At 33.8% G+C, this 25,046-nt stretch overlaps 1 protein-coding gene, 1 long non-coding RNA gene and 1 pseudogene across 12 annotated transcripts; 2 read left to right on the top strand and 1 right to left on the bottom strand.

Moving 5' to 3' along the window:
- Positions 1-7,223: 7,223 nt before the first annotated feature.
- Positions 7,224-24,866, top strand: LOC131661826 (receptor-like cytoplasmic kinase 176). Its single transcript, XM_058931466.1, has 6 exons — positions 7,224-7,391; positions 23,528-23,757; positions 23,838-23,973; positions 24,068-24,210; positions 24,301-24,406; positions 24,493-24,866. The coding sequence occupies exons 1-6, from the start codon at positions 7,331-7,333 to the stop codon at positions 24,837-24,839; spliced, it is 1,023 nt and encodes a 340-aa protein (XP_058787449.1). The 5' UTR covers positions 7,224-7,330; the 3' UTR covers positions 24,840-24,866.
- LOC131661825 (methionine S-methyltransferase-like) lies at positions 13,583-18,753 on the top strand (annotated as a pseudogene).
- On the bottom strand, positions 19,151-22,781 carry LOC131661828 (uncharacterized). Of its 11 annotated transcripts, none has more exons than XR_009301277.1 (7): positions 22,148-22,781; positions 21,946-22,041; positions 21,738-21,815; positions 20,977-21,650; positions 20,771-20,875; positions 20,471-20,685; positions 19,151-19,620 (listed from the first exon to the last, which is right to left on the bottom strand). It is a non-coding gene; the product is annotated as an uncharacterized LOC131661828 (long non-coding RNA). The 11 variants fall into 11 exon arrangements; XR_009301279.1 differs by having other exon boundaries at positions 21,009-21,650; XR_009301275.1 differs by lacking the exon at positions 20,771-20,875 and having other exon boundaries at positions 21,248-21,328; positions 21,418-21,650.
- Positions 24,867-25,046: the final 180 nt, after the last annotated feature.

Raw genomic sequence — 25,046 nt, 5'->3', positions numbered from 1 at the left:
ATGAGGAAAGATATTTTGACAATTTTTTTAGAGTAATGTTATTCTTACACCCATATTATACATCAATATTTACATCAAACACTGTTCACCATATTTATACGGTGAACACTGTTTTTAAAAATAAAATAATAATATTTATAAAAAATATTTTTTTTAAAATTACAGATGATACTGTTCATGTACGGACGTGCATTAACCAACTTCATTACTGTATTAACCAAGTTTGATGACTGTTAAAAATTATTTTTAATACCTGGATGTTGCATTAACCAACTTCATTACTGCATTAATCAAATTTTTACACTGCATTAACCAAGTTTGGTGACTACTAAAAATTATTTTTAATACCTGAATGTTGCATTAACCAACTTCATTACTGCATTAACCAAGTTTGGTGACTGCTAAAAATTATTTTTAATACCTGGATGTTGCATTAACCAACTTCATTACTGCATTAACCAAATTTGGTGACTACTGTAATGTACTGTTTATGAATAGTAACGTGAACAGTTTCATCCGTACATAAATAGTAGTCGTCCTTACATACGTTAATTTTTAAAATAAAAATTATTGTTTATAAATATTATTATTTTATTTTAAAAACATTATTCATCGTATAAATAGGTGAATAGTATTTGGTGTAAGTATTGGTGTATAATATGAATGTAAGAATAACATTACTTTTTTTTTTTAACATTGCACCTTCAGCAACTGTACATAAATACAAGAGCAGGGCCGGCCCTGTGCATGTGCAGGAAGTGCTACAGCACAGGGCCCCAAATTTTAGGGGCCTCATAATTTTAAAAGGTCCAATTTTTTTTCTATAAATACTAATTGAAATAAGTAAAATGTTATGATAAAAATTCAATAAATCAAAAAATGCTATAATAAAAACTCAATAAAATACAAAAATTGAGATAGATCAAAATTCAAAATAATTTTAATTAAATATATTATTGATTAATACATAAATATGATTTTTATGTGTTTTTTTTAATTATTATAATTGTATTTATATTTTAAATTTGGGCCCATTTTCAAAATTAGAACGGGGCCTCTATGTTGATTGGGCCGGCCCTGTACAAGAGATTTGATAATTTCGCCTTTTTAAAAGGATACTTTTGTCATTTTAAGTTAAACTTTATTGATCATTTTATTCTCTTTCATTTAAACCACTTTCTCTTTCCTGTTGCATTAAAAGAATTTTTTTTTTGAATAACAAGTTTTTTAAAAAAAATTTCAGAAATAACCAAGTTTTCAAAAAAATTCTCCAAATGTCACTTTTTTACTACCTGCACCACGTTGTCGCCAGGGGGGGGTGGCGACAACACTAAGCCCAGAACGTCGTCGCCAGTGGGCCTGGCGCCTACATGCAAATTTTAGGTGTTGTCGCCACCCCCCCGACGACAACACCCCCCCATATTTTTTTCTTTAACATATTTTCTCTTAAATTTTTTTATATTATATTTTTCAAATATTCTTTCAACATTATTTTTTTATATAATTTTTTCGGTAATTTTTTTTTCCATGGTAATTTTTTTCGGTAATTTTTTTCTTTCAACATTAATGTTTTCGGTAATATTTTCTCTTAAATGTTTGTAAATATTATGGGTTCCAAATATTTTTTCCATGGTAATATTTGGTAATTTCTTTCAATATGTCTCCTGAATCCATTATTTTTTTGGTAATGTTTTTTGTGTTGTAACCCATAAAATCTATGAAAAAAGTTCATTTCATTGAAAAAGTAAATTACAAATATCATCGAAACTAAAAACTATGTTGTGGAGCTAGATCCACGATTGGGACATTTGGTCCTATTATGTCCTACCTCACGACATATACTACACTTCCTCTGCATTTTTTCAGTTACGTCCATCTCGGTTCTAATACGCCTGCTGTTTGGTCGACCGCTTTTATTCCGACGCATTAAATCGTTATGCCAAACTGTTTCCCCCTCGTACACAGGCCAATATGCTTCCATTGCTACCACCGGAAAGTAATTGTCGTATACGTTGAGCAACGTTGATACCTTGTAAATTTCTGATACCAAAGATAATGCATCAAAGTGAGTATGTGAACATGCTGCAAGGACATGGGAGCAAGGCATGTGATATGCTTGAAATTGGCCACAGTCGCACCAACGATCTGGGATATTGACGCGATACTGTTGTCGTGGAAGTCCCTGGTTGTGGTCAATTGTTTCCTTTACACTGAAGGTGTGGCCATGACGGTCGAACTCGGTCACTCGGTGAGTGTTACCCTTGGCAGATTCCTGTTGTATATATTTCATACACACATCACTGTAGACCTGTTGTGTTTGTAACACTGAATTCCACCGCTTACCTCTAGCTCGGAGATTCTTCAGAAAGAAACTCCAAGCAGCAGCTGTTTCTCCTTCTACCAGAGCAAAGGCTATTGGAAAAATGTTGCTGTTTCCATCCTGCGCGACCGCCATCAGCAAAGTTCCCTTGTATTTCCCATACAGCCATGTTCCATCAATTTGAATAATCGGCTTGCAAAAACCAAAACCGACGATGCATGGTCGAAACGCCCAGAACAGTCTATGGAAGATTCCATTACCTTCGAGAGGGGTTCCGTCTTGGGACTGTGCCGGCAGTGTCTCCAATATAGTAACAGTCCCAGGTGAATACAATTGCAGTGCAGCCAGGTAGCGAGGAAGTTGTTGGTACGATTCCTCCCAGTTGCCGTAGACTTTTTCAATTGCTTTCTGTTTCGCCAACCAAGCCTTTCTGTACGAAGGTCTGTATTTGAACACAGAAACGCAATGAGAAGTAATTGTCTTCACCTTCAGTGATGGGTCAGTTTCGACCAGAGGAATGATGGTATGACATATCATGTCATGACTGAGTTTTCGATGATCTTGCGCCATGTTAGTGGTGACGCAGGTGTGGGCTTGAGATATCGAACGTATCACCCACGCATTAAATTTCTTTCTGAATGATGCCTTCAGCATGTATCCATTTTCAAAATATATTTATAAAATTTACTATCTTCTATATTTTGAAATTAATATTATTTGCTTTGCAGTTTATTTGGAGACCTTACTTGGAATTGGATCACGTACCCGACCTTGACGAGGCGGCTATTTGGACGACAAAATCACCCATCATACGGTTCACCACTGTGGAGATGCACCAAAGTGACCGTGTGAAGCTCCAATTCGGCATGCATCAAGGTATCCCTGACCCACCTGAACCTGACTGTTTGGGACGTTGGCATCTGGCGAAGGTTAGCGAACAGTGGTACGTAGAAAATTACAAGACGTTTGCTATAGATCAGCGTAAAATATGGGCTCGTCGTTCCAAATATGTTCTAGAATTTCCTGTGGCGCCGCAAGAAATGAAGCCAACTGTTGAATATGTCAACTGGTACAGATCGGTCACAAATCCTGAAATGATTGTGTCTGCCCCTTTCTATTTAGCTGACCCGCGAGCACAACCTCCATATTTTGGAGGACAACAACAACCACCACCAAATTACCACCAACAACAACAACCACCACCACCAAATTACCAACAACAACAACAACCACCGCCAAATTACCAACAACAACATTACCCACGGCAACACCAACAACAACAACAAAGTTACCACCAACAACCAATCCAACCACAAACACCTTTTTACCAACAACATTCCCAACAATACCACCAATTTTTTCCATCCCAAACTCAACCACAAAATCAAGAATTCCATGTAGGGAGCTCTTCCAGATCACATTTCCAAGAATTCCATGCGGGGAGCTCTTCAAGATCACCACCAATAACCCCCGACATGGGCATAGAAGAAGAATACCCGCAATACACCACATTCGACCAACCAACGTCACAGTACACCAACCAACCATTTGACCTCAACACACCACCACAACCATTGTATTTTAACCAAACCGGATCCACCACCAACTTCCAAAACTTCCAGGCCGCACCCACTAGGAGAAATTTCAACCCGCCTAGACAAAGCTTTGACAGCGCCGCGGGCACCCGCCTATCCTATGGAGGGAATTCTAGAGGTCAAGGACGGCCCACAGATTTTGAAGACCCAGATTTCATTGAGGGGCCGTCGACTCAAGCACAAGACGAACCAAATAGAGGGGGGCGTCGTCGCAGGAATAGGGGGCATTACCAACTCGTGACCCGTCTACACGACCTATTAGACAACCTGAATGTGGATCGTACCATGGTCCACGTGGCGCGCAATAGGATTTTTATTTGTATCGTTACTGTATTTTGAGTTGTTTTTCATTTTAATGTATTTTGTGTTGTTTTTCATTTCAATGTATTTTGTATTTTGGTTATGTTTAATTTATTGCTATTATATTTCCATCTTAAAAAAATAAAAAAACAACTAAAAAAGTAATATAAAAAAAACAGAAAAAAAAAAGAAAAAAAAAAATAGGGGGGGTGTTGTCGCCAGGGGGGCTGGCGACAACACCTAAACAATACAAGGGAGGCGCCAATGGGCCTGGCGACATCACTTAAGCCCAGAACGTTGTCGCCACACCCCCCCTGGCGACAACGTGTTATTTTAAAAAAAAAAAAAACATTTTCGTAATTATTTTGAAAACCTTGTTATTTCTGGAATTTTTTTTTAAAAAATGATTATTTAAAAAAAAAATCGCATTAAAACTCTAAAATTTCCTCTCCCCTATCAAAATAAAACTAATAGTTGAAACCACTATTTATATTAACCATATTTCAATATATATTAACTAATTTTTTACATACAATTAACCAATTTTATCGTATTTATTATTATTTTTATATTTACAAATTCATTAACCAACTTCTGAAATGATTTAATCAATTTTTTTATAGATGATTAATCAACATTATTTTATTTCTACTTTACTTCCTATGTTTTTTATGGTTGAAAACTCATTAACCAATTTCTTAGACTTATTAACCAACATTTTACACTTAATTAATTTGATATTACTTATAATTTACTATAATTTTTTTAATGTCTAAAGTTCTGCTAACCAATATTTGAACTCTTTTAACCAACTTCTCGTTTTAATCTTTAAGAATTTATTAACATTCATAAAGAAAAAAATATATCACAAATCACAAATCCACACTATTTTTTGATAAATTGCAAAGTTATTAAAGATGTAATTTGTATTTATTTTCTTTCATACTTCTCTTAAATCATTATATTTATATATATATAACAAAATTGGGTAAAGCTAACATGTGCCCTAAGGGCACATGTTAAAAAACATATTAATAGAAAGTTTATCTTGAAACAAAGCAATGAAAATATTAATTATAAATTTTTAATAAAAATATTGTACAATTTCCAATAAAAAAACTTTTACATTTAGCTCTTAACATGTGTCTTTAGGGCACATATTAGCATTACTCAACAAAATTAAACCAAAATTACAATAAAGTAGAGGAATGGGTAAAAAAGAAAAAAAGAAAAATATGATTGAAGAAATGAGGGATGTTGTAATGGAAGGAATCAGAGTTGCAGTGGGTGTTGGAAGAAATTAGTTAACGGAGAAGAAAAAAAAAGTTGGAAGAGATAAATAACTTATCGTGGTTGTTGGAAAAAAATGGTAAGTGATAAGAAAGAAGAAGGTGCAAAGTTAAATAATAATAATAATAAACAATATGTAACTAGTAGTGTGAAAATAGCATTCCTGAAAAAATATCTAATAAAGCATTTGGATTCGAGTGGTAAACAGGTTTTTCTAAGAAATAAATGTTTGAAAAATATTGAGTTCGATTTCGGTTAAAAATAATACCCAGTCAGTGTCATGACCTCTCGGCAAGAATTCTGAATTACTTGGACCTCTTTCTCCTACATCCTAAGTAGGGGTGTTCACGGTGCGGTTTGGACGATTTTAATGCTAAAAATCATTCAAACCGCAAGAGAAAAAAACTTGTGGTTTGATTTGGTTCGATTGGCTTTTAAAAATAAAATCAAACCAAACAAAACCAAATTAATGCGGTTTGAGTTGGTTCGACTTTTTACAAAAACAAGTTATTGAGTCATACATACATATAGAGGAAAATATAATTTTCTGTTTCATCATTCATCCATTACCATAAAGAGTTTTTAATTGTCAAAATAAGTTTAAAATTTGATACATAAAATTGCGTCTTATAAGTTTATCTTAAGTCTAAAGAAAGATATTCATGAAATTGGATTCTTAAATAAGTATACGATAAAATTTATTTTATCAAAATAGTATTTATAAATGAATAATATTTTGTTTTTTTGTTGATATATAAATTAAAATAAATATCATACAAAGAATAATATGATAAAATATACACACAATGTCAATTGATTTCTCTAAAGAATTAAAGAAATATATATTGGTTAGTAAGATTTTGTAACATAATTGGTTTGGTTTGATTTGGTTCGGTTTGCAAAATATAAATCGCAAACCAAACTGAACTGCGCAGTTCTGTTAGAAAATGGTTCAAACACATCCGAACTAAATACAATTTTTTACGATTTTGGTTTTGTGATTTTTTTGGTCGATTTAGTTTTGAACACCCCAACTAAAAAACAAAATTTCTAAAACTATAAAAGGAATCGGCATATGAGCAATAAATGAAAATAAAATTTTACTATTTATTTACCTATTAGCAGGAAAAAATGTTATTTTTATATGTTTAAAAAAATACTGGTGAAATTAATTGCTCTATAAAATAGGTGGATTTATTATAAATTTGTTGGAATCTTTTAATTTACTAGTCATATTTATAAAAGAAAAAAAAGTTGATTGTTTATATTTATTTAATAATTAATGTATTTGTTCCATTATGTTATTGATTATTCAATAAGCTTAAAATATATTCTTTTTATATAAATAGAATAAAAGGGAGTATTTATGATGTTTTTTTAAATAATTAATTACCTAATTGATAGATGAACAACCTTTTATTGTTTACTTAAAACATAAATAAATATTTTTTAAAAACATTTTTTACTTAAAAAATAATTAATTAATTGACTAATTAACAAATTAAAAGTAAATAATAGAAAACCGTGTTGTAGAATGATGTAGATTAACCTTAAATTGGAATGTTTTTAAATGTTGTAGATTATCTTAAAATGGAGTTTTTCATTACTCCTAACTAACCGTGTTTTTCCTTTATAAGAAAACCGTGTTTTTGCCCTTCTTCCTTCTTCACTGACAGGAAATCCTCCGCAAACCATTTAATCTTCCCATCCACGTTCACTCTTTCTCACAGAATCAGAGCCACCAGCTTCCTTCGTTTGTTTCATCCTCTAACGTTTTCTTCAACGTTTCAATTTCTGCATTACTCTTTACGACACTTCCAGCAACATGTTCATGGGTCGCTTCTTTAGTGCATGGTTCAAAACTAAGCACAGTCCTCCGTATTATCGTAATGCAACATTCTTATTCACATTGAATGAATATATATATATATATATATATATATATATATATATATATAGAAATTCTATGGTGCAGTTGCCAATTTGACTTCAGTGGTGAAGTCACTGTCTGACCAATCAGAATTAAGCCCTAAGCCTTAATAGTGCCACATAGGACTGAAGCATTAAATGACCCTTATTGTCACTTACTGTGGTAATTTTATAGTTTGTATATTGCAACTTAATCCCTAACATATTAATATTATTTTTAAATTTTAATGTTTATTAGTCCCTTAACATATTAATATTGTTTTTAATTTTTAATGTTTATAAAAGAATAAAATAAATTATGATTCATCTTCCCCACTTCATCTTTTCATAGTCGTAAAAATATAATTTCGGATACCCTTTGATTTCAACAATTTCACTTCAATCTCCACTTCACCAAATCAAAATCTACTCAAAATAAAAAATCAATATAAACATAAATATATAAAAAAAAAAACTAACGTGAGAAATTAGAATTGGTTCGGAGAATTTTCCGGCGGTGGTTCTCCGCCGTTGACATCGACACTGTCATCATATAAGCATCATTAGCATAATTTTTTTGTAGGAAGATGTAGATATTATATTGCTAAATCTAACTGGGTCGTCAATTTCGATTAAAATCAACTGTGTTCATAGATTGATAGAATTGTTCAGTTAGGGTTTATTTGGTACTTTTTGGAAATTCGTATTTATCTTTGGATGATAGCTTTAATAAGTTACATGGTTGGAATCGTGATGAAATTCTGAGCAATTTGGTATTTTACATTTTTCAATTTGACGAGGAATGGAGAAAATATGAGTTTGGCCATGGTGGTGGTCTTGAGGAAGAAGAAGATGGAGTTTGGCTTTTCACCATTGTTGGGTTATCAAAGCTTCAAATTGGTATTCCTCAAAATAAGTAAAATTGGACAGAAAAGAAGACATTATTGTGTTCAGAATATAATTTCCAATTGAACCATGTGATTTTTTAATATTTATTTGCTGTGTTATATGAGTATGAAATCTGCAGGTCCGGGAAAAGCATGGTGAGAACAATGGAGGAACAGTACCGGCGCAAGCTTTTTTTTTTCAAATTTTTAAGCGCTTTCGTTTCATATATAGTGTATAATTTTCGTTTGCTTAAAGCGAAGCAACGACGGCGTAGCGGCAATGGGAGAGCTTTAACATCATAAAGTGCAGGGGCGTGGGTTCGATCCCAGCCTACTGCAGTTTTTCTTTGCCTTTTTTTTCTTAAAGGATGTTGTTTACAGATTCAGTGCAATGAGCCTTCATGCGTCCACGATGTACCTTGGTTCTCTATCATCAGATCCGTACCAAGCAAGGATCCAACGCATCAATGCTGAAGGTTCACCATGGATCATCAAGGGAGTACCACACAGGATTTCTATCCAGGATTTTTATTATTATTCTTTTATTAGTTTTATAAATTTGTTTTATTTTGTATTTTCAATTTTTTATTTTAGAATTGAATTTAAGGTTTTCTTTTATAAATTTAATTTAGGATTTAAGTGATAAAATTAGGATTAGGTTAATGATTAGGATTTAGGATTTTTTTCGATTATTTCGAATATTTGATTTAATCTATTTAATTAGTTTTAACTATTAAATCACAAAAACCCTAGAATGGCCATCAACGCATTAAAGGTTTGCCCAATCCTACTGCCCAAAAACACTAATTCCTATCTAATTGATTCTTGATTAATATAATTTTCTCCTCGATCCGACTAAACCTATTAGTCGCATTGGCGAGAAATAAATTTAATCGAATTAATTTATTTTTGTTAATTTAACTAATTCTGGCTTAATTCTCTCCTCGACCCGACTAAATCTATTAGTTGCAACGACGAGAGATAAAATAATAAAAAATATATACAAACTTTAAAATACATTTTATTTGCTGCGCGCGACGATCGAATCTATCGATCAGAGCAACCAGCAATACATTATTTAATCCGTTAACTATAATGATCAAACCTTAGGAAATGGTTGAGGGTGCCTAACACCTTCCCTCAACCTGATTATAATAACTTACCCCGATCTCTAAACTGCGTAGGGTTTCCTATTCGCCCTTCAGAATAGGTGGCGACTCTAAGTCTTTATTTTTAGGGTAGGTTGCTACAGATGGTCAACCATGTGTGAACCATGGAATATAGTCAATAGAGGATGGTCAATCATGTGTGAACTATGTCTAAGATACGTATATAATGATCAACTATGTGTGAACCATGGAAGATAGTTAACAGATGATGGTCGACCATGTGTGAACCATGCCAGGGAGTCAACAGATGATGCTTGGCTATATGTGAACCATGTCAGGGATGCACTAATAATGTCCTACTATGTGTGAACCATGTCAGGGAGTCAACTGATGATGTCCAACTATGTGTGAACCATGCTATAGATGTACATGAGATGATCGACTATGTGTGAACCATGTTACAAATGAATATTAGATGGTCAGGGAGTCAATTGATGATGGTCGGCCATGTATGAACCATGTCACGGAGTCAACAAATGATGTCAGAGATGCATAGATGATGGTCAACCATGTGTGAATCATGTTACTAATGGATAGGAGATGGTCAACTATGTGTGAACCATGTCAGGGAGTCAACTGATGATGTCCAACTATGTGTGAACCATGCTATAGATGGACAGGAGATGATCGACTACGTGTGAACCATGTTACAAATGAATATTAGATGGTCAGGGAGTCAATTGATGATGGTCAACTATGTGTGAACCATGTCAGAGATGCATTGATGAAGGTCGACTATGTGTGAACCATGGAAAATAGTCAGTAGATGATGGTGAGCCATGTCAAAGATGCATTGATGATGGTCAACTATGTGTGAACCATGTATGAAACGCGTTGATTATAGTCAACTATTTGTGAACCATGTCAGGGATGCACTGATGATGCTCGACTAAGTGTGAACCATGTTACAAATGGATAAGAGATGGTCTACTATGTGTGAACCATGTCAAGGAGTCAACTGACGATGTTCGACTATATGTGAACCATGTCAGGAATGCACAAATGATGTTCGACTATGTGTGAACCATGTTACAGATGGATAGGAGATGATCAACTATGTGTGAACCATGTCAAGGAGTCAACTGATGATGTTCAACTGTGTGTGAACCATTTCAGGGATGCACTGATGATGTTCGACTATGTGTGAATCATGTCAGACAATGAACTAATGATGTCCGACTATGTGTGAACCATATCAGGGATGCACTAAAGATGGTCGACTTTGTGTGAACCATGTCAGACAGTCAACTACTGATGTCCCACTATGTGTGAACCATGTCAGGGATGCATTGATGATGACCAACTATGTGTGAACCATGTCAGACAGTCAACTAATAATGTACGACTATTAGTGAACCCTGTTAGGGATGCATTGATGACGGTCAACACATGTGTGAACCATGTCAGAGATGCACTGATGATGTTCCACTATGTGTGAACCATGTTAGAGAGTCAACTTATGATATCCGACAATGTGTGAACAATGTTATAGATGGACAAGAGATGGTCAACTATGTGTGAACCATGTCAGGGAGTCAACTGATGATGGTTAACTATATGTGAACTATGTCTGGGAGTCAATTGATGATGGTGGACTATGTGTGAACCATGTTAGTAATGCATTGATGATGGTCAACCATGTGTGAACCATGGAAAAGAGTCAGTAGGTGATGGAAAATCATGTCAGAGATGCATTGATGATGATCAACTATGTATGAACCATGTCATAAATGCATTGATGATGGTCAATTATGTGTGAACCATGGAAAATAGTCAGTAGATGACGGTGAACCATGTCATAAATGCATAGATGAAGGTCAACTATGTGTGAACTATGTCATAAATGCATATATGAAGGTCAACTATGTATGAACCATGAAAGATAGTGTATAGAAGATGGTCAATTGTGTGTGAACTATGTCAGAGATGCATAGATGATGGTCAACTCTGTGTGAACCATGGAAGATAGTAAATAGATGATGATTAACTATGTGTGAGCCATGTTAGTGGATGTACTCTGAATCATATTTTAATGGATCAGAGTCAACGACATGGGTCGCTTTGACTTAAACTTTTGATTTCAACACATGTCAGGGATGCACTGATGATGTTCGACTATGTCTGAACCAGGTTACAGATGGATAGAAGATAATCAACTATGTGTGAACCATGTCAGGGAGTCAACTGATGATGGTAAACTATGTCTGACATGGTTCACACATAGTTGACAATCAACCAATGATGTCCGACTACGTGTGAACCATATCAGGGATGCACTAAAGATGACCGACTTTGTGTGAACCATGTCAGACACTCAACTGCTGATGTCCCACTATGTGTGAACCATGTCAGGGATGCATTGATGATGGTCAACTATGTGTGAACCATGTCAGACAGTCAATTGATGATGTCCGACTATGTGTGAACTATTTTAGGGATGCATTGAAGATTGTCGACTATGTATGAACCAAATAAAACAGTCAACTGCTGATGTCCCACTATGTGTGAACCATGTCAGGGATGCATTGATGATGGTAAACTATGTGTGAACCATGTCAGACAGTCAACTAATTATGTACGACTATTAATGAACCATGTTAGGAATGCATTGATGATGGTCAACATATGTGTGAACCATGTCAGAGACGCATAGAAGACGGTCGACTATATGTGAACCATGTAATAAATGCATAGATGACTGTCAGTTGTTTTGTGAACTATGTAATATATGCATAGATGAAGGTCAACTATGTGTGAACTATGTCATAGATGCATAGATGAATGTCAACTATGTGTGAACCATGAAATATAGTGTATAAAAGATGGTCAATTGTGTGTGAACTATGTTAGAGATGCATAGATGATGGTCAACTATGTATGAACCATGGAAAATGGTCAATAGATGATGGTTAACTATGTGTGAGCCATGTTAGAGGATGGTTAAATATGTGTGCACCATGTAAGACAGTCAATAAAAGATGGTTAACTATGTGGGAACCATGTCAGAGATTCATAAATGATGGTCAAATACGTGTGCACCATGTAAGACAGTCAATAAAAGATGGTCAATTATGTGTGAACTATGTTAGAGATTCATCAAATGATAGTCAATAGATGGCGGTCAATTATGTGTGAACCGTGGAAGATAGTTAATAGAAGATTATAAACTATGTGTGAATTATGTCAGAGATGCATAGATGATGGTCAACTATGTGTGTCTCATGTAAGATAGTCAATCGAAGATGGTCAACTATGTGTGAACTATGTCAGAGATGCATAGATGATATTCATATATGTGTGAACCATGGAAGAGATTCAACAGATGATGGTCTACTATGTGTGAACTATGTCAGAGATACATAGATGATGGTCAATTATGTGTGAACAATGGAAGATAGTCGACATATTATGGTAAACTATGTCTTAACTATGTCTGAGATGCATGGATGATGGTCAACTATGTGTGAACCATGGAAGATAGTCAACAGAAGATGGTAAACTATGTTAGACGGATTTTTATCCGTGTCTGACAGAGACGGACATTGAGACAAAAATTTACAATTAATTAAATAAAAATAAAATAATAAATATTTATTTTAAAAAATGAGACAGTTATATATTGAGACAGTTATATATCGTGTTTTAAAAATGAAAATAACAATTAAATAAATAAATAAATAAAAGAATAAATATTTATTTTTAAATTTTAGGTTTCTAATGTATTTTTCTTAAAATTAGATTCACAATTTATTATTCAAAATTTATTTTAGTTTTAATTTGATTCTATAAACTTAAAAGTTTTTCAAAATATAAATACTAGACTTTTTAATTTACCAAGACTTTTTAATATTTCAAAGTGTTTTAGTTTTATTTTCTTAGACTAAATTAACTAAAATATATATATATATATATATATATATATATATATTTATTAAATTAATTGATTATATAAAAATATATTTTAAAATTAAAATTGATAATAAATATTACAAATGAGTCTGCAAAATCGATAAAATCAAAAGTTATAGTGCAAATATATAACTAATTAAAATTAATCAAAATTACTTTTGTAAATTTTATTAAATCAAACTTCTCCCACTTTTTCATATTCCCTCAACTTTTCTAACAAATCCTAAAAAAAATTTAGAACGCTCCAACATTTCCCTCCTTTGAAATCTCAAAAAATTTCATCTCCCTCTCTTTCTTGGATACCTATTCAAACACAAATTAGAATACTTGTCTTTCTAATTTCACCAAAACCCATACATCTCTTACTCCTACTATGGCTACGGGTGAAAAGCGGAAGTTCATGCGAAGCTTAATCGATGGCTGTCAAGAGAGCTATCGAGTTTGGGAAAAGGTCAGCCTCATTCTCTTTCTCTTAACAAGTCGAATTTAATTGACATTGTTGTTGTTGTTTTGCTTCTTGTTTTGATTTTGTTTTTTTTTGGGTGTTATTATAGCTTCCCGAAAAGAAGGTTCCATGTACAATTGGGAATGGTTATGAATTAGTAACTAAATTGGTTGAATGTTGTGATTTAAAGGTTATTTTGTCTATGGTTTATAGCTTTTCCCTTGGGAAGAATCTTACATGCCTGACACACAAATATATCTGATGGCTTTTATGGTCCCTTAATTTGTGTTGTTGCTACTTATTTTCTATTGTCCCTTAATTTGAATCAAAACTTGTTATGACCAAGTCTTAATGTGTTGTTTTAGATGTTGGAGCATTTCAACCATGAAATACGTCTTATAAGAGAAACGGCATCTGGTCATTTCTGCTCTTCATTTGGATTATCCGGCCAATGCATCAAAAAGGAGGTAACCGACCACTTAATTTGTTGTGCATTTGAAACGTGTCACTAACAACGTAGTTTTGAAACTTCTTGATTGCGTTGATCATGCATTAAAACAAAAATCTTTCGTTGAAATCGCAGAATCTTTTTATGATACATAGAAGGAGGGGTGGAAGTAGTCAAAAAATGTATCATAGTGAATGGTTGGATACTATTAATTCACAGCCCGATGTCATATCGATGCATCTTCTTCCCTTGACATCCCTTTTGTTGGGTATCCGTTGCAGCGGATATGTGAGCCATACTATAAATATCTACCTTCGTTGTAAGTACTTATTTGATTTGTTTTGCTGCACAAATCTCAGAAATAGTCTCTTTTTAAAACTGATTTAGCTGAACCTGCATATAAACCGTGATTATTGAAACAGACAAACCTCCAATGGAAGACCTCCATCAGTTTTTCGAGTTCCAGCTACCGAGACAACTTGCATCTATACTTAGTGAGATACGTCTTGGTTCTTACTAGAAGCATCAAGTGATCAGTGGCTAAGATTTAGCATTTCGGTCCAAAACATAAATACAATTCCAGTAAGTATTCTATCTTACAATTTTAAAGTGTATTTTGCGAGTATTTAACTCCATTAAATGACGAGATAACGAATATAAGATATTCCATAATATTGTCTCTTTTTTTATATGGCAGGTAGATGTTGGAAATAGACCAGTAACCGGCCTGAGATTACAATTGGAAGGGAGAAGAAGCAACTGATTAGCCATTCACCTACAGCACTTGACTTCTCTACTGAAGTCCTTACCACTCGCAGACAATGCAAATGCTTATCTATCTTGTGACTCATAGCTGCAACCTCCATAAGAAAGTGAAATGGAGCTACTTTTCATATGCTTGTACTGCGCCTGTTGGATCACCAAGCTGTTTCTTTAGGTATCTGTCTTAAGTTTTAGGCCGTGGAACTGAATGATATTTGGATGTCTGTTTGGGATCATGTCATTGAGCTCATTTGTGATGGAAAACAAGTGCTTTGTAGAAACGCCGCTTCTTTTATTCTGTTATTACTCCAACTGATTATCATAATTGGTACTTATATGATACTAACTTTTTCTTCCTTAATGACAGTGAGTTGTTGTAGAGAACTTTCAGGCAGTACTTGTTTGGGAAGGATCAAACTGGCATTTGGCTTACAATTGTAACACATCACACTGAATTATCTCTTGAAATTGTAACTCACATATCTGTATTTTTGGCTTTCAAATATAGCGTTTTCTTCTCCGGGTTGATGTTTTAAAGTGGCATTTGTAGAAATAGGATAGAAGAGCTGTTGAAAGCCAGGGAGGGCATCGGGAGAAAACTGATTGATAGGCTTTACTAAAACAAGGATGCAGATGAAGTGATCCTATAGTAAGATTTTTTGTACTGATACTTCTAAGATGTTATTAGTTACTAGTTTTACCGCATGAGTTGTAGTTTTCTTTTTTAACTTTTTCCTTTTTTTCCTCCTTAGTCCTCAAGCAATTTTCAAAGATCCTTTCCGTGGCGGAAACAATATAATGGTAAGAAGTGTTATTATACTTGAAAGTTGTTTCATTTCATGCCATGTTGATTGAAATAGTACAAAAATTTATGAATTTAATAGGATTATTTTGTTTTGCGAAGGTCTTTGCGATGCATATACACTAGCAGGTGAGCCTATCCCTACAAATAAGAGACACATAACTGCTGAAATCTTCAGTAACCCAAAGGTCAATGCTGAAATTCCATGGTACGTATTGTACTGTTTATCTTTTTAATATGAACACCTATTGTTGGATTGGATGATAGAAAATGTAATCTTAACAGAAAACATGTTGATGATGTTGTATGTTGATTGATTGTTCAAAGGTATGGAATAGAACAAGAGTATATGTTTATATGTCATCTCAATTATTTATGAGCAGTGACACACAAGTGTGTATGTTTATATGTTTATGTTCTGTTCATTTTGCTGTCCTAGATTAAATAATTTATAACTAACTATTCTTCAAGATGTATTCGCTACTGTCCTCAGTTGTTTATCCTTTCACCAGTTTTTCCTTCGTTAGTTGATTTCTCTATGATTGGGATCACAGTACAGCATAGGTATGGTCTCTCTCGCTCCCAAACCCCCACCACACACACAGTCACACACTTACACAACCTTGGAAGCATCCTCCTTTGTTCTATAATGGTATTGTGTTTATTCTCACTTTTTTTGTTCTTATTATTCATGAGTTGATGTTGAATTTCAGAAGAAGAGTCCCCCTTTAATGCACTGTCCAAAACTGCTGAGTTACTAGAAGGCAATACCGCATTAATCAGTCAGTACTATTATGGATGTATTTTCCACGAGCTTCTTGCTTTTCTACTGGCCTGTCGGCGTGCACCTTCTGAGGTCTATCTTCCCGTCCTTTTCATTATCCTTTAGGTTTGAAAACTAAAGTTTTTAGTGTAGCACCTGTTCCTAATATTCACTAGTTTTTCATTTTCCTTTTAGTAATAATTAGATGGCAGAGTTGGAAAAAAATTAATTCTACTGAAAAGTCAAAATGACATTCATTTTGAAACAAATTTTCTTTGTTAAAGTGACGTTCATTTGAAACGGAGAGGTAGTATATCTTATGTATAGCTATTTATGAGATCATCATGAATTAGTTGTTTCCCATGGTTAGTTTTCTCATTACTCAAATTTAACCTTTGTCCTGCAGAGAAGCAGTGAAAATGTCAAATCAATTGATATGATAGGATTTGCGAAATCAGCCGTGTCTGTCCTTAATAATGCTGAGCTAGCAATTGATGAGGTGGAGAGTGGTTCCCTGATCCACATGGATGTTGATCAAATCTATTTGCATGTTCCATCTCCTGTTAAGGCTGATATTTTTGAAAGTTAGTTTTGCTCGACAAAACATGTCTGAGACTGAAATAGATGTCACCACAAGCATAAAAAATTTCGTCAAAAGCAACTATGGGATTCCAACAGATAGCCGTACAGAATTTATATATGCTGACAATTCAAAAGCAATTTTCAATAAACTGGTCCTCTGCTGCAATAAAGAAGGCGGCACCCTCTGTTTTCCAACTGGATCAAATGGGAACTATCTTTCTTCTGCTACATTTTTGAAAGCTGACATGGTGACAGTTCCAACTGATGCCAGTGTAGGTTTTAAGTTCACAGAAAAGGCACTGTGAAAACCCCATGGGTGTATATTTCTGGACCTACAATCAATCCCACTGGCTTAGTTTATAGCAACGAGGAGATAGGAGAGATTTTGGGCACTTGTGCTAGATTTGGCGCAAGAGTTATAATTGATACGTCATCCTCTGGTTTAGAATTTGACTGTTAAGGCTGGGGTAGCTGGGATTTGGAGGGGTGTTTGTCTAATCTGAATTCTTCAATCAAGCCATCATTCTGTGTGTCCCTTCTTGGAGGACTGTCTCTTAAGATGCTCAATGGTGTTCTTAGGCTTGGGTTTGTTATTCTTAACCAGTCGGTTTTGGTTGACGCATTTCATAGTTATCCGGGATTAAGTAAACCTCATAGTACTGTTAGATATGCTACAAAGAAGTTGCTGGATCTTAGGGAGCAGAAATCATCAATTCTATCGGATGCTATTGTTGAACATACACAGATTTTGAGAAGTAGGTCTGCTCGCTTGAAGGAGGTAATATTTTTATCTGCTTAACATTTCTGTTTGAATTTCCTTTTAAATGGTTTGTTTTTTATGGTTGTAGTTTTTTCTTTTATTAAAAAATGCTAAACAATTTTTTGGGATATACTTCCCTAGGTACTTGAGAAGAATGGGTGGGAGTGGGACGTACTTGTACTTGAATCATGTGCTGGCGTATCTGTTGTGGCCAAACCCTCCGCCTATCTCAAAAAGACTATTAAGATAAAGTTGTCCTTTAAAGGTGAAGTCAGCGAAGGAGATGCTGCTAAGGAAATAACGCTCGATGACTCAAATATTAAGAATGCCATTCTTGAAGCCACTGGTTTATGCATCAATAGTGGCTTTTGGACTGGAATTCCTGGATATTGTCGGTTCAATATTGCACTTGAAGAAAATGATTTCAAGAAAGCACTGGAATTGGATTGTATACTAAATTCAGAGAAGTTGCACTAGATTAAAACTGGCGTCAATGATGCAACACTTAAACGTTTGAGCTTCAGTGCATGCCTTTCGTTTTCTTAAGGAATAGGGCAAGTGTGGGTGTTTTGTTCCTCTTGTGCACGCAGTCCATCGTCGGTATTGTACGTTTATGATTTGTATGCTGTGCAATAACCATAGAATGCGAAGTTTCTGTTCATGAAATTTCCTCAATGACTGATGTTTGTGCACTCTAATTTTTGCTAAATTTCCTCAATGACTGATGTTTGTCAATCATATGGTTTGTAATTGTGAAGAAAAAACTTCTAGAATTTGATGGGCGAAGATTTATTCAAGTGAGGATTTGTTTAATGTTAAATAGTGTTGAAATGGATGCAAAAGGAATTTTATGAGCATAATCTCAAAGGGAGAGTTCATTCGATTAAGTAGGAGAATAAGTTTCACTTTTTAACAGAGATTCAACAATTTAAGACTTATAATAGTTACCACAAATACACTTTGGAACACAGTACAACTTATTTCTAGTCCATAAAATGCAAAAGTAGTTTATCTAGTCAGCTAACTTATTGAGAATGTTTTGCATAAAAATTTGACATCACCTTTTTATAACTAGTCCATGCTAACCAATTGACTGTTAGCAACTTTGTAGAGTTTCTTTTAAGTGAAAGGAGGCGTAAAAGTCATTGCAGTTTAATGCTCATAATGATTCATTGTTAATCAAAAAACGGATGATATAACATATCGTCAATTGGATAATATTTTCACATAATTATTTGAAGCAGGAACTCACATAAGCATTACAATTACACCAATCTTGGACTTTGGTTGTTTAGGTACGATTTTCCAAGGCAATAGAGAACACGGGTTGAGACCTCCATTATTTTACTTCCAAGCATGACATGGAAGGAAAAACCATAACCGGCATAACTCATTTAAATACACATAGTTTCCTATTGGAATGTTTTGGTATCTTTAGTATCAATTGTTTCTATATTACATGTTTGTGAAAATAGAATACAACAATCTGTCACTATACTTGGCAAACTGCCAAATATCATTTCTTGATATTTCAATTCGCGAACAGGAGCAGGACAAACAATTTAAGTTTCACTTCAAAGACGCTATATAAGCCCAACATGTCTGTCATCTATTTATGAAGAATTATTGCCAGCTAGAAGAACATCAGCTGCAGAATCAAAGTCAAGCGGGAAAAACACCCTGCAAAACAATAGATAAGCATCACACACACACACACGATAGTATATACTAAAAGAGTCATCTTTTATGCCAATCAAACCCAACTTATTCGGTAAATAGCATGTCATTCATCGATCATCCAAAGCAGAATTAATACTAGTCTTTTTCGTCAAAAAGGAACTTAAATAAGAAATCTTGCAAATGACTACATGATAACTAAGTGAATATCTAAAAGCTCAGTTGCAAAATAGATTTCTTCATCACAAGGAATATTCCACTTAGAAAGCAACCATGGCCACTGGAACCAGACATAATGACACGGAGATGTAACTTTATATGCTATAAAAATACAGCAGTAACTAAAAGCCACTGAGAGTGTATGATCACCCAAAAATGCATAAAAAAGTGTGATTATGACATTGTAAAAAAGTGTGATTAACAGTATCTAAATATCTAATGATACATGAGTCATATCACGAATTAAAAGTAAAAGTGAACATAATCAATACAAATTATCATGGACACATTTAGAGCATGAATATCTATTAATTCTGATGGATCACAACTCCTTCAACTTTCAGGTTTGCATATAATCAGCCATCTATCTAGAGTTTTTCGTATATCACTTATTTTCTAATGAACCACCACTCGAGCATCCATGTAATAGACCCAAAAGTGTAGAATGAGTTACAATGGAGGCCAGGAGATTTTAATGCAGTTAATGACACACAAACACTTTTCTTCAATTTATTAGACAGTTAATAGAAGAAAATATAAGTAACTTTCATGTATGAATTCACTTAAATTGACAGTAGAAAAATTGAAATTAGGTAATCTTTTAACATTACACATAAAAACGATCTTTTATTACCTCGTAGCTTCTTGAATAATTCTTCAATAGTTCTAGTTGTGCCTCATCTCCAAGATAATCATTCAATAGCAAAGTAATACTTGGCTTGACTTTTTTAGAAGATTTCCATCACAGGCTTGATCATTGTTGTTATGTGTTGCACTTGAAAGTGACATTAGGTGATTCTTCTTGAAGGTATTTAAGCAACTTCACGACAGATTCTCGGGGAACAAGATCTGAATTAAAAGCACAAATGAGTACTCATCGAGAAAAAATATTGTAGAAGGAGAAAGAGGAGAAAAGGGTGATCATGAAAGTTACCAATTTTATTTAAAATCAACGCAAGACATTTCTCATGTCCTACTTTCATTACCATTTTTCTATGCCAACGCAATGAGTACCCAAGGGATCTCAAGCACCAAGGACCTAAAGTATGACATCATAGGCTTTTCAATAACCTTTACTAAATCCTTATAAAATGCCCTATTTTAACTATCAACTGAGAATCAGAACCCTTTTACTCTTACTCTATACAAAACGGAAATGATGGAGCAAGGACCTTTTCATTATTCTGTCTTGCGTCTTGAACTCGTGTAATTGTCTTTCTCTTTTCATATGGAATAAACAAACCTAAATTTGTTCCCAAGTACTCTAAGAAATGTGGCAAATTCTTACAGAGACATACAATGGTTTTAGCATATAGTCATTACAAGTATACAACTTTGGAAAATATAAAAGCTTATGAAAAAGATTTGAGTTCATGAAGCATTTCCATAAAAAAAATGTCAAAACACACACCTGCAGATGTTCTAATTCGGTTTGCGCCGAGGCTCAGTCCTGGACGCTTCAAAGTCAATATAGAAAAGGTAATCAAAGTACCTAACTCAATGTTGAATAAAAAAAAATACTATTTCAATGCTTGCATCTGCATCTGAGAAACACAATATAATGTTAAAGACAAAACTCACTTGGCAGTGCCAGTGTTGGAATCATCGACGACTCTTAGTGGACGATTTCTTTGAGGACGACTTTCAATATGATTCCGTAGCACATATTGTTAATCGCATTTTAATCATCACCTATTGAGTTAGACTAACAAACTGAGATATACCTTGGATAAATTTATGTCCCTTGATGCAAATATGGCCAAAACTTTAAATAGAACCCGAAGACCTTGATCTAGTGTAAACACAATGCTTATCTAAAAAATAATGAATGAGAACGTTATTGGTTCGAGGGAATCTACAACTGTGAATGTATATAGTCAAGGGTTAAAATGAGTTGTCACCTTAAAAGGCTTATTGGCTGTTGGAATTATTGGATCCCTTACAAGCACAAGATAACGACTGATGATTTCTGAATCGTCCTGGAAAAGACATCGAAAAAGTTATCGAGAATAGAACATGCACGTCCTATTACTTACCTTTCATATGCACTCTTGTTAACAATCAATTAAAGATTCTGAGAAAATGAAAATGATTGGTAAGGGTTTTTACCTGGATACTTTCTGCAAGTACATTAAGCCCGTAGATTTCGGCCGCTCGAACGCTTGCAATGGCACCCGTACCGTACAGAACATTTGAAGCTACAATCTAATCGCAACCAAAACAAAAATTATTCTCTCTACTAAAACATTAAGAGAATCTTAAAAGTTGCACTATGGATGAATTATAGGTAAGATAAAAGAGAGTAACATACGAGCGACAAGCAGCAGCTGCGGATTTCACTTTCAGCTGAGCAATATAGGCTTCCGTGTGTATAATCTAAAAACAACTTAGATGAGTTGAACGGAATTATATCAGAATTACAAACAGAAAATAAACACACATAAAAGCAAACAAAGTTACATGTTAAGATTTAACTAGTACTCAAAAAAATCAAACACAATCATAAAACACACATGAAGAATACACAAACTACATGTTGTAAAGGCCATGCCATAAGTTTAGGAAAAAAAACAGTACATGTCTATGCATATTATTCAACTCAACCTTTTCATGTTCAAGAACACCCAGTTTACCTAAGAACAATTTTTAAAATGTAAGCTTTAAGAAGAGTATAAATTATAGAATAACGTAAAGTTAATAGAAAGTGCATAACTCTTCCTCCGTCAGCGGAGACGAATCGACATCAGAGAAGCTTTCCGCCAGCAAATCTCCGGATAAGACGCTGAAGATTTCCTCGTTGTATAGGAGGTCGTCATCGAGGAAGAAGGAGTAGGAGAGCGACATCACCAGTGGAGGAATTTAGAAATTTAGGGTTTCGAATCGATTTCTTCGATTGAGAAGTTGGGAGAAAGAACAAGAAGAACGAATTTGAAGAAAAAATATAATTTGTGTTTAAAATATATTATCATCTAATAAAATAAAATTTAATTTGTAAAATATTATTAAATGAATAGGGACTTATATGCAATAATTAAAAGTTTTTTTTTAAAAATGGGTCCCACAGTAAAGTTATTTTACTGAGCTGATGTGACTTAGGTTAACTTAGAATTAATTAGGATTGATTAGGGCTTTGATTCTATTGGTCAATTGCAGTGACTTCACCACTGAAGTCAATTTGATAACTGCACCATAGAAGCTCCCATATATATATATATATATATATATATATATATATATATATATATATATATATATATATATATATATATATATATATATATATATATATATATATATAGGGCATATCATATGAGAATGACATATTTATATGAGAATGTGAGAAAGAATCCGAACCATTGAACTTTAAAATAAATGGTGGAGATTATGATTGAATCTTTTTTTTCTCTCTCCTACTTCATTTATTTCAAGATACAGGAGAGAGAAAAAAAAGATTCACTCATAATCTCCACCATTTATTTTAAAATCCAATGGTTCAGATTCATTCTCACATTCTCATATAAATATTTCATTCTCATATGATATGCCCTATATATATATATATATATATATATATATATATATATATATATATATATATATATATATATATATATATATATATATATATATATATATATATATATATACTTGCCTAAGTTGTTAATTCATATTAAATTTTTGTTACTGACAGGTTTGAATGATAGAGAAGATGGTACATTGAAGTGCTTCAGTTTAAATGATATAAAAACTGCTACAAGGAACTTAATTCAAGGGAGAGATGACAAGCTTTGTTGTGTAATTACTGTCAGGAAGGGGTGGATTGATGAGCATACATTAGCCCCCAGTAAACCAGATTCAGGTTTTGCAATTACTGTCAGGAAGCTTAACCAAGTGTGCCATCAGGATCACAATGAATTGTTGGTGAGTTTCATTCAAAAAACTTCTACTCAAAGTTTAAGATATATTTTGATATGTTTAATTGTCATCTTACTTCATTATAGAGAATAATCAATATTATGGGACAACTGAGTCATCCCAATCTTGCGAAACTTATTGGTTATTGCTTAGAGGATATCCACCCCATTTTGGTATACGATTTTTCGCCCGAGGGAAGTTTGGACAATCATTTGTATAAAAGTATGTCACTTATTGTTGTTGTTGCCTTTTTTTTTCAAAAATATTTATTAGATAACTTCATTTACAAGTTATCTACCTGACTTGTATGGATCAGGATCTTCTAATGTTCAGCCGCTATCATGGAAAAGCCGCATGAAGATAGCTCTTGATGCTGCTACGGCTCTTGCATATCTTCACGGTGATGAAGTCAACGTGATACATGGAGAATTAAATACTTCTAATATCTTAATAGATTCAGTAAGTGGTTTCTTTTATCTAACAAACTTACAAATGAAGAGTTTAATTACGGTTAGACCGGGTTTGTAAATTCTTATACGTAAATGACAGAATCACAATGCAAAGATATTCGATTTCGGATTGAATAAAAATGAAAGGTTTAGGAGGTGCCAAGGTTTTGCAGTAATTTACGCAGCACCTGAGTACATAATGACAGGTAACTGATTATTCTTACTACATAATAAAAATTAGCAATACCTTTCAATATTCCTAACTTTTCTTGCCATTGTCTTTTTATTTAAGGTTATCAAACCAAAATGGGTGATGTATACAGTTTTGGACTTGTTCTGTTGGAAATTATGTCTGGCAAATGTGTATTTGATAGAAATAGGCCACGAAATGAACGTAATTTAATCGAATGGGCCAAGCCGTTACTCTTGAACAAATGCAAGATATTCAAAGTCATGGATTGCTATATAGAAGGGCAATACTCGCCGCGTGAAGCAATGAAAGTAGCTTGCATTGTAATTTGTTGTCTGTCTGAAACACCAAAAAATAGACCAAACATGGATGAGGTGGTGACAGCATTGGAACAACTTCAGGATTCTGATGACACAATTGGAACAGCTTCTCCACTTTGTGGAAATTGACATTATTTTCATTTTTGAATAAATATTAGAAAGCATCACCTCTATTTATTCTTTAAATAATATAAACTTTTTGAGGCATGTGTATTAAGTCCATAAATTTTCACTTAAATATTCATCAACACTTTTTCCATGCTGTTCTAAACCATTGCTGCTTGAGATATGACCATTTGTTTTGATGGTTGGTTATTTGATGTTGAGATTTAAACA

The sequence above is a fragment of the Vicia villosa genome, linkage group LG3, assembly GCF_029867415.1.
Source record: "Vicia villosa cultivar HV-30 ecotype Madison, WI linkage group LG3, Vvil1.0, whole genome shotgun sequence".
Lineage (NCBI taxonomy): Eukaryota > Viridiplantae > Streptophyta > Magnoliopsida > Fabales > Fabaceae > Vicia > Vicia villosa.
This window is presented reverse-complemented; position numbering and strand designations above follow the sequence as displayed.

Bases quoted from the DNA above. Each gene is read 5' to 3' on its own strand.
- LOC131661826 (XM_058931466.1), top strand. From the start codon at position 7,331: ATGTTCATGGGTCGCTTCTTTAGTGCATGGTTCAAAACTAAGCACAGT. The intron at 23,758-23,837 runs GTGAGTTTCATT...ACTTCATTATAG, and splicing joins AGGATCACAATGAATTGTTG to AGAATAATCAATATTATGGG. The intron at 24,211-24,300 runs GTAAGTGGTTTC...CGTAAATGACAG, and splicing joins CTAATATCTTAATAGATTCA to AATCACAATGCAAAGATATT.